This window comes from Copidosoma floridanum, unplaced genomic scaffold (genome assembly GCF_036245765.1).
Source record: "Copidosoma floridanum isolate Cflo_tuat_1 unplaced genomic scaffold, Cflo_Japanese_pri ptg000001l, whole genome shotgun sequence".
NCBI lineage: Eukaryota > Metazoa > Arthropoda > Insecta > Hymenoptera > Encyrtidae > Copidosoma > Copidosoma floridanum.
The window spans coordinates 8656785-8674307 of NW_028321878.1; the positions used below are offsets into that span (position 1 = coordinate 8656785).

A 17523-nucleotide genomic window follows, 5' to 3' on the forward strand; every position below is an offset into this window, starting at 1 on the left:
CGGCAGACCACCGGGCCGGCCGATCGATGAACCTCCATAATCCTCTTCCTGCGAAAATCGTTTTATCGTCGAGCAGCGCCTTTAAACGTCGCATTATCGATGGTCTGTTATTTCCTTCCCTTGCAGTCGAAGGAGTCCTCGTCGGTGCTCAGCTGCGACATCTCGGCCGACGATAAGTACATCGTTACCGGCTCCGGAGACAAGAAGGCGACCGTGTACGAGGTCATGTACTGAGCTGCCGACAACCACTGCACTACAACACCCAGGAGGCAAAAAACAAAAGGACACTTAACCCATTGACCCGTCGTCATTTTTAATCATACAATAGTGCAAAGGCTCTACGTAGGTGTACAGATGATTGTTCGCTAAAGGTGACGACGACAGCACATTGTTTGGGGGAAAAAAGAAACAAAAAACACGGAGTCTTTCAGCTCCCGGCAGTTTCGGACGGCTCCGACGACTGTGTAAGAGGATATACTGCGTTTTTACTAGATCGTTTTTTATTTGTTGATAGTTTTTCCTCCCCTTCTTTTGAAATAAAGTCCCCCTCGTCCGAAACTATAGCACGGAGCGCGCACGTATAAATATACACATAGTTACAAGCGAGCGCACACGCAAGTCCCACACTTGCACCCACGTAGAGATACATATTACAGAGGCACGTGTTGCAGATAAGTACACAGGAATACCCATACTTACATACGGACACTGTAAAAAGTTCTTTGATCGTCTGCCTGCCTTTTTTTTACACTGCTCTTGCAACAATGTTAAAATTTCGACTAGGCGTTTATTGTTCGACAATGATCGGACACACAGATCTGCATGTAAAAAACAAAAAGCTACTGTTTGTGATGACTGCAAAACAAATTTATACGTTTAATAATGTTGACATCGATTTTTAATCGATTCGTTGCTTAATAATGTCATATAATTTTTTTTTTTTTTTTTTTTTTTTTTCGTAGATATAAGAGTCTGTTTAGCTAGATGTAAGCTTTTGATTTTGATAAACGCGAGCAAAATGGAAAATGGAGACGAAATATTTGCTCAATCGTTGTTATCTCGTTTAGGGGTAAAAGTTGAGGAAACTTTTTGCAAATGCGAACCACACCAATAAAAACGGCGCACGAGCCGCGAAAGTGTTGGCAAACAAACGGCTCTTGCGTCCGTTTAACACAGAAACTCGTATGTACATTTTGTAAATAGCTGTTAGTACATACCGTCATATTTTTCTACGTGAAACACCTAACCCTCTCTCGTCCCGTACCTTTTATGTACATGCCTCTTATACGTAACGATATAAAATTGATGTAATTATAGTAATCGAAAAGAGACGGAGTTGAGAAAAAAAAAAAAAAATAAAATAAAATAACGATGCAATGACGACGATGATGAAAGATCGCGAGAGAATTTCAGAGCTGGATGTACAATAAAAGAGGGAAGCTAAAGAAGACGAGTGCATAAATTATTATTAAGTATTGGGCGACGATACGAGTATGAGTGACGTGAACTACTTGTAAATACAACTTCGATTATCGTATGCATGGATACATATATGTGACACACGCATTTAAACACTTACACGAAAACCAAACAATGATACAAAAAAAAATAAAAATAAATAAATAAAATTAAAGTATAGTTAATTAAGGTAAACGCGTCATTATGTTTCGCTAGTAAATGATGAAAAATAAAAATGGTTCGAAGAAAGGAGTCTGTTATAAATATAGAGAAAAGTAAGTGAATAAAACAGATTATGGAAAAAAAAAATCAATCCTGTGTTGGCAAGTTTATTAATTCACATATCCTTTGACTCCTGCACGAAAGAAACCCGAGCCTATATTATGACTGCCGCAGTGGGTAAACATAATAGACGGGTCAAAATTGGCGGCGTCGTGCTAGATCAATGGCAAAGGAATTTTTTTGCGTAAATATGTTCATTAGATCCCACAAATTGAGAAACTTCATGTTGCTACCGCGCAACCTGGTCACAATTTGTTTAAACTAACTTTTTTTTAAACAAATCAGTAAAAGTGATTTTTTCGATCTAAAAAAAATATATTCAGTTTCTTGTATTAACCTTCCTCTACAACTTCCAAAAAACGAAAATTGAAAAAAGTAATGGCAACATTGTTTTTTTACAATAAATATTTCAAGACAGAGGTCGACGTTCTGCTCCGCATGAAACGTATACGACGCACTGCACGTGTATATCACGCCCTTGAAACGCGACTATCCGCATTGATTTGCATTGATAGCGCATGCCAACGGCAGTTCTTGAAATTTATTTGATGCGGCTCTATTTAAATTATTATTTCAAACAGTTGTTCAAATAAAATTTTCAAGCATAAAGAAAAAGAATCTTATTAATGCCACGTGGGACGTAATTGAAGAGAAAATTTTTTTGACCGAGCAAAAAAAAAAAAATTTTTTCTGGAAATAAAAAGCTGAAACAAAAACCACTTTAACCCGATACATTGTCCATACAGCAATTATATTGTAACATCCTGTACACGCACTCGCGGGCGCATAGCACGTGTGTATCGGTGGTGTTACGAGAAGGCTCTTGGAAGAGCTTTCGACACGATTCCCGCTCAGCCGTGTAATTAGCGATGCCGCGCGCAAGTGCATATATACACGCATTGCATTGCCATTACGCCAACGATGGAACAAGGGGTATTTCGCTGAAGCACGTTCGCATGCGAGTGTATATGTACATGCACAAGTGTCCGACCTGCAGGCCGAAAGTGCTTTGCATATTGCCCGATTGGCTTCGGGTTACTATGCATACAACAATGCGTGTGCATTTTCTCGGGCTGATCAAAAGCAAAAGTTTATATCGAATAATTTTTTTACTTTTAATACTTTTTTTTTCAAACGATTTTAATTTTCTTGTTAATAAGAAACAAGAAAATTAGATTTTCGAGTACAATAGCTTTGATGACGCCACAATAACTTATGGGAGGCCAATCTATTGGATCAAACAAATATTATTAATACTGATGAACAATACAATTTTTCTTGTCAATGAAAATACAAAGTTGATCAGAAAAAATGGTTAACAAGTAAGTATATATGACTTAAAAAATTGGTCATCGTTTTTAATTAAATTTATTTTTTTTCTTTTAGCTCTATATTTGTTAATGCAAAAAGAGAATATCCCAGTAAAACGAAAAATACATGAGCTTTCATTAAAACAAACACATGGTAATGGCCCGAGTAAAGCGACAGACATTTTTTTTCCTCCCCTTCGACCGAATCGAGCAAATATAAGAGCACCGCAGAGCAATCAAAATCAGTGCCATTCACACGCGAAACCGAAATTCTTTCCGTGCCCGAATCGGCACACACGCTCGTACACGCGCAATATATCGAAAATCGCTTCCGGCCATAGTCACGCATTGATGTCGAGAGAAATCATCTCTCTGTCTCTGTGTCCCCATATACACACGTGTATGGGTACACATAAATATGTGCGCTCGCATGCATTGTATCTCGCGCATACGTAATGAACGAATCCCTCGCGGTGCCCGTATATGCAAATATAAATGAGCAGAGAGAGAATCGAAAATGCTGCTGATGATGATAAAGGACAGCACGACGCGACGATGATACTTGCTTTTGAATATCCCTCCCTTCCGGCTGAATGCATTAGTCATTACGGCTAATTCAGCTGCCACGTGTGTCCGCGTTTATCAATTTATTCGTTTATTTGTTCCGCGGCATTGGGGGAGGGCGTAAGTATAGAGTCAAGCGCCGCGAATTCAAAAGCCATTTTCACGCCCGTCCGCGGACGAGAAAATTGCACGCATGGAAAAGCTGCAGGGGGGAAAAAAAGACCCACGGACGTGTGTGTGCTGTATGAAAACTCGAAAATTCCGGGGTGCACGAGGACGATAGCGGCGTAATTAAGTGCCATTTGCTAGTGCGTGGATGCGTTTGCGGCACTTCGTGTCCTGCGTGCATATGACGGGGTAAAAGCAAAAGAGAGGGATGGTCTAGCGTACAGCGATGCTTTGAGCAAACTTTTGTGCGAAAATATTATGCACCGGCCGGGAAATTGTTTTTGTTGACTTTGGGATGCAGCTGTATATATATAATATATGGTGCGCCGAGGGGGGCGTCGTGTTTTTATAATATTGTCTTTATCGAGTGCGCGTATACGTATACATGGAAAATTCGAATGGAATCGCGGTGAGGAAGAGGAGGGCCTGATGGGAGGTAAACGAGGTCGCTGATGATTAATGAATATTTCATTGTTGCGTGTACATAAAGTGCTGATGCTGCTGTTGTTGTTATTGTTTGTTTTTCATTACATTTTCATTTGCACACGCACTATTGCTCGATTTTTTATTCATCGTCGTAACTTAATAATTTTTTAAAATAAATTTAAACACTTATTTATTTATTATTATTTTTTTTTTCAACACAGAAGAGTAATCAGCGCCCAGTGTACGTGTCTCATGCTCCTTAACACACAAACGGACGCACACTTGGACATGCACACCCGAGGCAATTCATCGTCATTCTTCTTTCTCCTCTCCTCCCGTCAGCAGAGTATGCATACATACGAACGCACGCGTGCATACCCCAACTTTGTGCACAGTTGTTTCGTGCATGTGCATGTATGCTGGATACATAATGTACATACCCACTCTACTTAGCGTGCCTCTCCATAAATGCCTCTCGACCGACGTGCATCATAATACACCTTCGCAAAAGCACCGTACACATAACAACACGAGTATATATGCGAGAGAGGCGAAGCGCTAATTTTCTCCCCGGCGAGCGAGAGAAGCCGGTATACCCACCCATATGTGCAATACGGACTACCCACACCGTACAACCGTGCCTACGGACTGTATATTATGCGCGAATGCCTGGTACGGGGCTGCGGGCGTATGTATACGGCGTGGCATTGTACACGGGCTTTTGCACAGATGCACATCCGCGCCCATCCGCCCACACATGCAGCGCATACCTCTGCGGTCGGCCATCAGCCGGCTATGGAGGCCTGCCGACGCGGCAAATTAGCTCTTCCTCTATCCTGTCCTCTATCTCACTTTGTCCACGTGAAAAGGAGAAAGAGACGAAGAGCGAGTATATATAGGTATTGTGCCTGTAGCACTACACGCCTATACTGGCAGCGGCTCTTCACAATTGGACACTAACAAGCACTGCGTGAGCTGGAAAACGGGCCCCGCAAACACGCCGACGGCTTGTGGGCTACGGCTATATGTTTCTCTTTGCATAAATATACACACGCGTACACGCATAGTATCACTGGACTGCGTAAATGATGCGTTGCTTCTTTCTTTTTTTTTTCACTCTCGTAATTCGTGTCACTTTTTCAATTTTCATTTTACCCTTCGGTACGTTTTTACCCCAACTAACTGGGTTTGGTGAAAGTTGCCGATTTTAACATCGGTTGACGGGATCCTGCAAGGTATGATGAACTACGTGCTGTGTACAACACAACAAGACAAACAAGTCAAGAGACTCATTTGGAAAAACATTACTTGTTCAAGATCTTGTATGTCTTGTTTCCATCTCAAAACTTGAACAAATTATTCATGATTGCTTTGTGGCATGTGTGTGTGAAGATGCTCCAAATGTTTGTAATAAAGTGCACGTATATTTATTGCCAGTATGTGTATATCATTTTAAGGTTTTATTTGAAATGGGACAGTCACAAAATTTATTTCAGCTCTAAGTTTACTATATTATTGTGACTTGAAAGTCGAAACTAGAGAGATAGCAAAGTCAAAATTAACTCAAAACAATATCTAGATTCAACGGCAACAAAATAATATGAGGAAATATTTGAATTTCACTATTTTATAAGACAAGCACTGATTGTTGGATAAACTATTTGTTATGTAAAAAGAAATAGTTTTTAACGCACGTGTAACAATGATTTGTTATTTATGTATACCACAGAAATTGTAAATACGCTGTTCTTTTTTTTTTTTTTAATGATTATTATTCTGTCTCGTACGTGTTTCCTCCGCACGAGCGGAATATGTTCTGGCTTCTTGCTCGGCGAAAACGCGTGTTAAACGAAACGATGATTTAATGCCCGCGACTCCGGGGAATTCGCGTGATGCAGATGCATGTAAAGGCTTGTCGAGTTTGTGTACACGTATGTAGTACGCGAGCACACTGAACAAGATCGCCAAGCGGCGAGGCCTCGAGGTGTAATGAGCGCATGTGTGCGAGTTTTTTCCCCAGTTTTTTTTTTTTTTTTTTTTTTTTTTTTTTCTTCGTAATGATAAAAGGTAGCACGGATGCTGTCGTGTGCTCTTTTATTTGCTCTTGCTCGAATAATGCTGTCTTAATTTCACGAGCAAATTGTCGGCGGATGGAGAGAAACTTACTTTCGTGATGGTGCAGTGCGCAAATTGAGAGCTGTTGCGCGAGTAATTGTTTTGTTTTGATCTTGTAATTTTTTATTTATTTTTTGTTTGTTAAATGCAACAAAACAAAGATCCCTGTCTCAAAAGTTGTTGCTTTGTTAAATTTAAATTAAGTATACTTAGTCGATTTTTATTTTTGAGATCATTGTGGATGACTCCATTTTTCAAGTCGAAAACAAACACTCGTAATAAATCATTAAAACACTAATTCTTCGTTTGATTCATAAAGGATCGAGTATATGCGTGATTATATTGATTTTCGACTAAACTCAATAATCCTACAAATGACTCGTCTACTCGACCAACCAAACAATAAATACACGTACTCGCGCGAAAATTAGATTTATACCAGCGGATCTTCAGTCGAGTATGCTTTACCCAAATAATACAGATGCACGTATTTGTATTATACAAAGCCACGGATAATCACACGATTATATTCAGCGCAGCTGCAGCAGGTATGATTATACACAAGTGAAAAGTACACATCAAAGTCCACGAGCACGGGATATAATATTTGATAATTTCTCCCGATGTGTTGGGCTGAACGAAAATATCAGCCCGTTTCTGCTCGCGAAACCGCAGTGCACGCAAATGCCCTTGGCAAACCATCGGCGTTTCGCTCGTTACTACCGAATTCAACAAGGCAGGCATTGCGTTATTTCGAAATGCAAAATGCGTACATATACGTGTGTATGCATGTGCACACCACAACGTTGAAATTTGAGCTGCGACCGCGGTTATAGCTGATACTAAAATTTCGGGTGGACGAGAGAATTATTGGTACGAGCTTTTTTACATCGACGTTCATTTGTGGTTTTCGGTATGCCGATAAATCAATAAACCGAAGCTGGTGTCTTTTCCAATAACGTACCGTTTAGTTGTAGTGAAACAAGAACAAATACAAGTGTTGAACATTTTCGCAAATCTGACATCATTTTTATCTTGATGGAGAACACACATCTTGGAGAGTCAAAACGTTCGATGAATTGAAAAAAACGGTTTGAAAAATAAACATTTACTCGGTTAATCGAATCAATATCACATGTCGTTTGGCAGCTAATCCCCAGACACCACACTTTCCCAGAATATAGTCATTACAATGAAACAGCGTCAAAATACAAAACAAAAAAAAATTCTCAACAGCAGTCTCGAATTACAGTAGCGCTAATGGCAAGCCTCGAGGTGGTGTTTTCTTTGGCTGCGCAGTTACGTGTGCTCTTGCCTCGGAATGTAATGTACAGAGCAAGCATCACCACAGCCTTGCCTTTGCCTCCGATAGTTTCACGTGTGCACATACACGAAATCCTATATGTATACATCCACAGCTAGCCGTCTATGGTTACATCTCCATCTCGTATTCACGACTCGCATGAACGCGTGCTCATGTATGTGTCCGTAACAGTCACGTATATGGAGAGGTACAAGGAAGGAGAGATAGGCGCCTTTCGGGTTCGCCGGGTTTGATTGCGAAACCGGCCGGATCGTTGTGGCAAACAAACGGGAAAGGGATGGATTTGAGTGGATGCTGTTTCGCAGGTGGGAAAGGGAAGGGCGCTCTCTCTGTCTCTCTGCGAATTTCCGCGAGTGATATTTATCAAAACTCGTTAATCGAGTGTCAGTTTGGGTCATGCCACGCTCTGGCGCCGTTTTGTATGCTACCAGCGTCGAGGTATATGTGTGTATAACTAGAGTGTTGTGGGAATTTTTTTTTTCGCAGCTGACGTCGAATGGGAGTCGAACGAAGCGATATAAGCTCGAGCGATAATTTCCGATTGATTTCAGTTACAGTTCAATCGATCTGCTTGCCGTTGTAATTATTTATCTCGTGTTTTATTGGCTTGAACTTTACTGTGCTAAACAATATGGTTTGAGACCTGGAGATGATAATGAATTTTTATCATCCATCGGACCAAAATATTTTATTTTAGATTTAATACAATGTTTTGTGCATCCTGTTCATTTATTACCATTAAATAAAACGTATTAGCTAATGACAACAGTCTTCAGCCGAAAAATTGATCACAGCTGAATTACGTGCGTATCATTTTTAACTGCTCATTACAAGTTTTTTAATTTTTGCTTGTCACAACTTATCATTGCTTGTAACGAGTTTACCATCGTTTATCATTCTATCAAGTGACAATTTTTCATGCAAATGTAAGACGTCAAAAATTTTCTACACCTAATTTTACTTGAAATAAAAACAGTATGAAAACTTGGTAGCGATAAAAAAAAGGCAGTCCCAATTATAAATCATTTTGAATCACTCAATCAATTATTGGATGCCAGTGTATTTTGTTATCTATTCTATTGATTGACATAATCGACAATTATCTGGAAAAACCAATTTAAAGACTGAGTAAGCAGTTATTTTTTTCCATCTTACGCTCTTTACAACTGGAGGAAAAATCAGAGATGAACAAAAAAGCGACATGGCTCATTATCGGATCGAGCAATACCCAAGCAGAACGTATGTGCATGTATACAACGGGTATTACAACGCGTGTACATAAATGTCTAACTCTCGCACCTACAGTTACGGTAGGGCTCGAATATTCGCGTATGAAATCAACTCAGCGGCTAAAGAAAGACGGTGATAAATAGTGATAGAGATAAATAAGCAGTGTTGCGCCACAGGATAAAAAAAAAAAAAAAAAGAAACAACCGGCAGTGCGTGCCAATCTCGATTTTCACGCTGGGATTAGCACGTCGAGAGCGTGGTAAATTATTCCCCCTACCCTTTTTTTTTGCCAAAGAAACTTTAGCTTCGTTCAGCGTCGTCGGGGGTAATTTCTCGGAGACGACGGATTATTCCAAGAGCAGGCAGGAGTGCGAAACCCGGTATCTCGCGTAACTCGTTTCATCCCCTAACGCGCTTTACTTGACATTAATGAAATTACCGGATTACGCGGTATTTTATTGCACCTCCATAGGCTCGAAGGTGTTATACATATATGTGTGTATACACACGCGCTCGCCGAGCGACCATCAATCTCTTCTCCTTCGGGTTTCCTTCTCGAATGAACGGATCGATTTGATTCGCGATCGATTATTTACTTATCGTGAAATATTTTATTTCTTCTTTCACGTCATTTTACACACAAGCAACCCAAGTTGCAGAAAATTTATTTGTCACTGTGCACAATACTTTCTCGTTAAATAAAAGTTCAAGGTAAGCGAGAAACTCGCGTAGTTTTCATCCATAGTTTCTCACTCGCATCTCCTCTGATGGAGAGATAGAGCGATGGTATATGAAGCTTCTCCCAGTTAAAACAACAGCTGCAGGAGCAGTGGAAGCAACAACAATAGCATATAATATATGGAGCTGGGGCACGAGAGAAAGGCTCGATATCCCGAGCCGGCGGTAAAGTTCAAAGGTCGCCTCATCATCAAAGATCGACGCTGTATCTCTCTTTGGTCTCCCCGGCATTTCATATTACGTACACGTGTGTATATATATATATAGGCCGGTCGTTCTCGCTGCCTCTCGAGAGTGATAAACCTAATTATAGTTATCGCCTGTGGTATACGTAGGCTGCAAGCACACCGCGCGCTCGAGCTGACGGCAATAATTGAGCGATACCATTTTCCGCCGCACTTGCCCGAGAGACTCGGGCTCTCTGGCATATACAGGCGTACACGTTGGTGTGCACCACTATACGTCCCAGTCGAGGGAAAGACACGATCTCTCCTTCTCACGTGTATGTGTGTGCATGTATTATAACGAATTTTAGTGTCCCAGCGCTCTGCATGACGCTGCGATCCCGTTACTGTAGGGGCCGATGCTGCACTTCACGAGTGCAACTCGTGAGCGGTGATCCTTTTATTTTTCGCTCACGTGTTCCAATGTGGCTGTTTTGTTTATAGAAATAAGATATATACTGAATCTTTGAATAAAAAGTAAGCACTTTATTTGCCTCGGTACAAAGTATTTTATAAACTGATTACACCCGAAGGTCCGCGCTGTTTGAGAGTGACTGGATAAGAGTAATAATTTTTAAGCAGTGGCACTGGAATCGATCGAGGTCGACTGGATATTTGCGTTGCACGAGTATTGCGAAAAATGCAAAACTTTACGTGATTAAACGTTGACCGGGTACACTCTATGTTTCACTCGAGGAAGTTGGTTAGTCAAAACAAACGCAAAACGCGCGATGCGTGTGTATCACGTTCTCGGCTTGTTTATCCCCCAAGAGATAACGATGCATGATGAAAAAATAAAAAAAAAAAAATAAAAAATAACAATTTCACATGGACGGTATCCAAGGTTTATATTTGCTTATCCGGGCATGTACAATGATTGAAGAAAACAGAACTTCATCCTTGAGCTTTTCACAGATCCCCATCACCAAATTTGAATCGTAAGAGACAAACGGACCAGCTATCGCTTTGTGCGGGTGCATTGCTTGGTAATACTACGTACACACATGACCATCAAATCCATCCGACCCGACAACACTGCACCACAACGGCAAGCAGACAGGCTCTATGCAACCAATAGTATCTCTTGGGCACCGCTACATTAGCTGATAGGACGAAGACGAAGACGACGACGACAAAGATCGTCCTGTCCGAGCTTTGGATGCACGCCCCTGCAAGTGAGTCCGTAATGAGACACTGTAGTATACCACTGCTCTCTCTATCTCGAGAGAAAGGGCGCACGGTATCATCTCCCTTGCCCCTCCTACTTAACAATTACTCGGAAATTAGCTCGGTAAGCATTGGGCTATCGGGAATCCCCTCGGCACGACACAACAGAGGAGCTCCCCCTCGTTCATGCATACAAGATGAGAGCCAGGGGTGAGCGATATCATGCAAAGAGGGAGCGCACGAGATCGAGAGTCGGGAATTCAGCTGGTTATTGGTGCAGGTGTATTATACATGTATAGGTATGCGCACGCGTACGCGAGAGCTTTGCAACAAAAGCATCGCCAAAGAGAGAGAAGGTCGGGGATGGTGGCAGAGGGAGAGAGGTACAGGTAGCTGTATCGTGGCGGTGGTGATCCGGCAGAAGATATACGTATATGTGTATAGGAGATAGAGCAGAAGCAGCAGCAGGCGCGCGGTGGTCTCGTTTGTGGTCGAACCACCGTCGCCTGCTGCTGCTGTTGCCCCGTAACCACTTCTCCTCTCATTCTCGCTCACCCGCTCAGCCTCTGGACTGCCGTTAACCGCAGCCGCACGTCCAGCTCCGCTGACACACACACACACACACATAGACACACACACACAAGCACACACTCTGTCTAGCTTCAGCGACCGAGCTGTAACCGCTCGTGGAAAAATATGAGCAGTTGTAGGGTAGGAATCTATACTTTGCTAGTAGAAAACCAGAGTCATGAAAACAACGCTTGGATTTTAGGTGCAAAGTATATGTAGTGTTCAATGCACATAAGTATGCCACTCATTAAAATCCACTCGCACAGTCTTTCAAATTAGCTCACGCTGATTCCAAGTGAGAGAAAATGCATAACAGATATGGATAACTGCGCATACGTAAGACTCAAAGGGTTGTTGTGTCAATCCAAGTGTCTTACGCACAACTCGTTTCGTACCATCAAAGTTTACTTGGTTACTTCCTCCGTATGATACGATTGAGCTTGCCGTACGGACCATAATGGCACGAATACTAGTATGGATTCTAATGTTCGTAAATGCTATCGGAGCTTGCGTACACGTGTTGGTTGTGCTTGCAAGCTCGATAGAAAATTATCCAAACAGTTATTTTGAGATCTCGTTCTCGTCCAATAGGCACGTACGGGAATTTATCCATAGATATTTTCATTTATTAATTTTTTTTTTTTTTTTTTCCTAAAACAGCTCGCTCGAGGTATTTTGTCTCAACTCCACGTGCTAATCACGAATTCTAAGAGGCATTGCCAACTGGAAAAAAACCTCTAACCATTTTGATTAGTGGTTGAGACAATAAACTTCCTTGCTGCCGAGGTCAAGGTTTTTTACGGCCACGAATCAACTTTTTGGTCTCCAAGACCGTATCTCACATTATATATTTCGAATGATAACGTAATACCTTCGTCGAGACAACAAAAATCGCGATAATCAGATGTAGTGGTACACTGTTGGGAGATAAGAGAGAAACTCTTGAAATTCAATGAAAGTAAGCCAGGTATCCATTGTCCCAACAGACATCTGCAGCACAGAGGACTGCTATAAACACTAATTCACATGTATAGAAGCTATGTATAGCCTGGCGCAAAATAGAGAGGCAAAACAACAAAGATCGAGAGAGAGAGAGAGAGTGGGGTATAGGCGCTGAATTTCACTTTTCAACGCATACAACGTTGCAACAAGCCACTTATGTACAAGGTACAGCACACGGTTTCGTATCGAGCCGAGTTATTCTGCTGGAACAATAGCAGCTGTTACTTGCGCAACGCGCAAGAAAGCCCCGCGTCTCAGATATCTATCCCCGGGTGTACACTGCATTCGCGATACCTATTACCTGCGTACACGTGGTACATTACCACCAGCCGAAACTGAACACCATTATCCTTCTCTCTCTCTCTCTCTCCTTGGCTGCCAACTCGAGTACACCAAAATATACTCGCGCAACTGCACGATCCGTTTTTGAAGCGCGAGCAAGCGAATAATAGCCCCATACCGCTACCGTTACTCCAGCTCCAATGCTCGGGCTACTGCGGTTATTCGTTGCACGCATACACACAGCCAAACAAACCCATTCCTCTCTCTCTCTCTCTCTCTCTCTCTATCTCTACATGTCAGCGAATCGAGCTTCCAAAAGCTCCGCGATGAAATGATCGAGTGGTGCACGCCGTTGTTCATCACGTTTATACTCCATCTGTTTTCTCGTCTACTAGGTGAACAAAAAAAAAAAAAAAAAGAAAAAAAAAAAAAAGAAAAGTTTGATCGTCATTGGAGTTGTAATAAATTTACAATTAATCCAAGTCATTGTGCCCGACCGCGGGGAGGCTTTGAAACGTTTCGGAATCGATACGCCTGTCCGACGGAAAGCACTGCCGATAAATTGACAATAAATTCACTCCGGGACGACCGAAAATATCATCGTGCATCATCAGCGACCGTATTATTTATACACATACCGTGCTGTATGTAACAGCAGGGAAGCCAACTATTCGTGATCCATAACGAGTCCCTTGCCTCTCTGACTCTACCTTGGTATAGTATACGTATGTCGTGCGCGCACCGTAATCCAACAATGGATGAGTGGGCACAAAAAATAAAAATCCACATGGAGATTAAAATTTCGTCCAATTACCCGTGCAATCGAATTTTCAAACAATCAACATTAGAGTCCCATATGCGTGTTGCGTAACCCTTTTTTTCCCAAACACCGGGGCCTCGATAAATAAAAAAAATAAATAAATAAAAAAAGATTTTTTGCATACGCACATATTATGAGCCTTCGTAGGTACGCAAATTCGGCAAAAAAAGGCTCGGTAGTAAAAAATCGCGAGAGAAGCTTACATCATAGCCCATCGTTGTCCAGGCTGGCGTATATCCATCCATCCATCGCTTCTGCGCATCCATCATAATAAATACACGCGTTACACGTACACACGTGAGTCAGCACGTACGCGCGCCCGAATGCCCCTTAACGAACCGAAATCATACCAGTCGGCTCCCCTGCTCCACCTCCGCATTTACCTATACGCTTTATAACGTACCGACGCCCCGTCATGTCGCTGTCCCGATGTATTCGCTAATTTACTGTATTATACACAAAGCACTAGAGTGAGAAAGATAGAGTGTACGCGGCACCACGACTCTCGATGCGCTTAATACGCGCCGCATTAGCGCTAATTGACGGGATGCTTTTAACGTTTGACGCCCGCGTGCGCGTATACAATATATAGGCGTTATTTCGCATTTTTGTCCGCATACTGTATACAGTCGCTGCGATCATTACGCTCTATTATTTCATCCGTGGCTTTTGCGCGTGTGTGTGTGTGTGTGTGTGTCTCCACTCGGGGGGTTCGCGTGTGGGCACACACGTCTTCCTTTCTTTCTTACTCGGATTAATCTCAATGGCTTCGCTTACTCCTACTTGTGTAGGTAGTATGCGTCACACATAGCTTTCCTCGTCGATTACACGGTTTCCTGTCGCCGTATACATACTGTACTATAGCTCGTTAGACGAAGGCTTGACTCAGCCTCACCCCCCGCCGACACACATCGCTTGAATTATGACTTGTCTTTTTTTTTTTTTTTTTTTTCTCTCGCTCTTCTGCGATGCAGAGTGTGTGTGTGTATGTGTACACATTTAATGGGCCTTTGTCAACGGTGAAGGGTCTCTCGACGCGCTAGATTCGAAACGCCTCAATTAATAGTGACAAAAACACGTGGGCTGTTGATCTCTGTTTGAATAAAAAAAAAAAAAAAGAAACAAAGTCATCATCCCACCACCTATAAATGCCCCTTACTCCGTGACACGATATTTATAGATCAACCTGCCAAATCTTTGCCATTTTCGCAAACCTACGTTTATGTTGTGCATTTGGGCTTGAAACATTTTTTTCTATTTAGGGATGGGGGAGGCTCCTTTGCTCTCTTAAACAATTGAGAAAATCAACACATGCCATGTATGTATGTACCGTTGTTATTAGCCATAACTCGTGGGATAGTGAAAAAAAAAAAAAAAAAAAAAAAAAAAAAAAAAAAAAAAAAAAAAAAAAAAAGGTTGAGTAAAACAAAGCGTCGGCGTTGTTCGCATGACGTAAGCTGTCCGTAAAGGAGATAATTATGAAAAAGGTCTTAACAAGCGGACGCATTTCTCAAACGAACGCATCATTACCTACTAATCTCGCTCTCTTGAGACGTGAGACAGTATATGTTTGTGGGAAAGAGAGAGAGAGAAATCCGGCACGACCGAATGCCTCACGAATGTACTCGTTTAATTTAGAATCAGACGTATACTAGAGCACAGATGGTTTATAAATACGGTGGGATATGGCTCGGAGCCCACATTAAACGCTCGACGTCACCCAAGCCAAACAAGCGTGTATATTTAGAATTGGCGTTTCATCGCCCATACCCTAGAATTGCCAGTAAATCTCGCACGATATTTTAACGATTGTGTAGCTTATATTTGGGAGTTTCGAGGCAAACCAAATTTGAATCGGAAATCGCAATAGCCTTATCAATTACGGTCCTTACTCCATGTTGACTTTTGACATAATGCACTCTATGGTAGCTCTCGGTATCTCTGAAGAAAGTAAGAGCTTTTTTGAAATGAGAGAAATCCATGACGTTGGAAGGGGTGAGAAACTGAAAAATTGCCATGAAGAGGTACTACAGGACAAAATCGTGAACTGATAAATCAATCGAAGAGCCTCAGCTGCCTGAGAGATCATTGCCATACCAGAATGCACGATTGAGGAAAATTAAAGGAAATTATCTCTAAAGGAGACCAGGATAACTAAAGAAAAACTTATTGGGTTAGTCATGTACACTCAAAATAGATTGGTTAGTTGAGTTAAGGGTATACAATCCTTGTGTGTTATATTCTAAGTAGAAGATATAATAATAATACGGGGTCAGCAGATCTAAGTGACGCTGAGCTGACTAGGCCACGCCACACCAGATCTCTCGAGATAATTGTAGTAATGAAAACAACAAAAACAAAAACGTACACGTAATATATATATAACAGGTTTTTGTACGAGCAAAAATGTCTCAGGTATTTGCTTCACAGTATTCCGTAACACAGTAAGTAAACACACAAGAGGTATACACATATTATGCCTACACCGGAGCTAGTAGAAAAAGAAAGATGTACGTCAGACGCTAATTCGATAAATCCGGTCCGCCGCGCTCTGACACCTCTCTCATTCCCGTATACATACGTACGGCCCGCGTGTCGTGTGCGGCTACCCCACATATATATATATATACGTAAATGCACGTGTGTATATCTCCCAAAGAGTACACCAAAAGGGAAACGAAGGAGAGGGAGGAAGAAGATCGCATACCGCATATTGCCGGCTCGGCTGACTTCATATACGTGCATTCCACTTGCGAGACGTACAGGTATGCACACGTGCGCCGTTCGCTCCACATTAATAATATATATGTAGGTACCCGTACACACATGCACGCGGACGCACGAGAGTCCCTGAAGGATCACACGTGCCATAAGTGGGGTAAAGGAGGCGCATATCGCTCCGGCGGCACCGAGGCAAAGAAAATTGAAGTGAAAGAAGAAGAAGAAGAAGAAGACGATACACGACTCTACTAACGCGCCTGGGTCCACACGCATACACGCGCAGGTATGTTCCAGATGGCCATGTGTAAAAAGGAAGTGGAGAATAAGAGAGGGAGATGGAGATGACCACGCGGCCAGCCATATACGAAGAGGAATAAGAAGACAACGACTGCATTGGAGAGGAGAGGAGGGGAATGCTGAAACAACACGATCGCTGCAGAAGAAAAAAAAAAAAAAAAAGAAAAAAGAGAGAAGAGCCTGCACACAAAAAAGAGCCTTGGCACGAGGAAAAAGAGGAGCAGCTCAAAGGAAACGAGCGGAGGAGGAGGAGGGTGTAAGAGACGAGGAGGAGGTGGAGGACTCGTGAGAGATAGAGAACGGGGCCCTCTACTTTGCTGCTGCTCCGACACATACGGTAGTCGCGAAGATCGGTGAGCCAGACAAGAACGAGCGAGCGAGGGAGGGAAGGCGGGCGAGCAAAATGGAGGCCAGGCGAGCGTGGAATATAAAAGGAAGCACAAGAGCGAGGAAGAGAGAGAGAGAGAGGGGGGGGAGCAAAAATTCATATCTCGCACGGAAGATCTTGCTGCTGAGAGACCCGGGTGTTTTCGAGCTGTGGAGAGAGAGAGAGAAAGAGAGAGAGTACTCTCGTGAGACTCACTCGGCAGCTCTGCATGGCGTGTTTGGGCTCGCTTCGCGTCTTGTTCGCCACAGCCGGCAGCTCTCTCTTAGTCAGCTCGAGGGAAAGTCCGCGCGGAGTCTGGCGTGCCAGCCAATCCCGGTCGAAGCTCGACGAATCCGAGAGCCCGGCACACCAGAGCAGCGTTTCACTCCACGCCGTGCATCGGATGAGAAGCAAAGGAATAAGGGGGGGCTACATACAAGCCGGCTCGGCGAACCACC

At 42.5% G+C, this 17523-nt stretch overlaps 1 protein-coding gene across 2 annotated transcripts in view; it reads left to right on the top strand.

Annotated features, from left to right (window-relative positions):
- LOC106639828 (protein groucho) overlaps positions 1-1735 on the top strand; it is a 70467-nt gene extending 68732 nt beyond the window's left edge. For both annotated transcript variants that reach the window (XM_014353618.3, XM_014353619.3), the window contains exon 11: positions 127-1735. In XM_014353618.3, coding sequence (XP_014209104.2) covers positions 127-234 — 108 coding nt within the window. In that variant the 3' untranslated portion in view covers positions 235-1735. The remainder of the gene's footprint in view (positions 1-126) is intronic.
- Positions 1736-17523: the final 15788 nt, after the last annotated feature.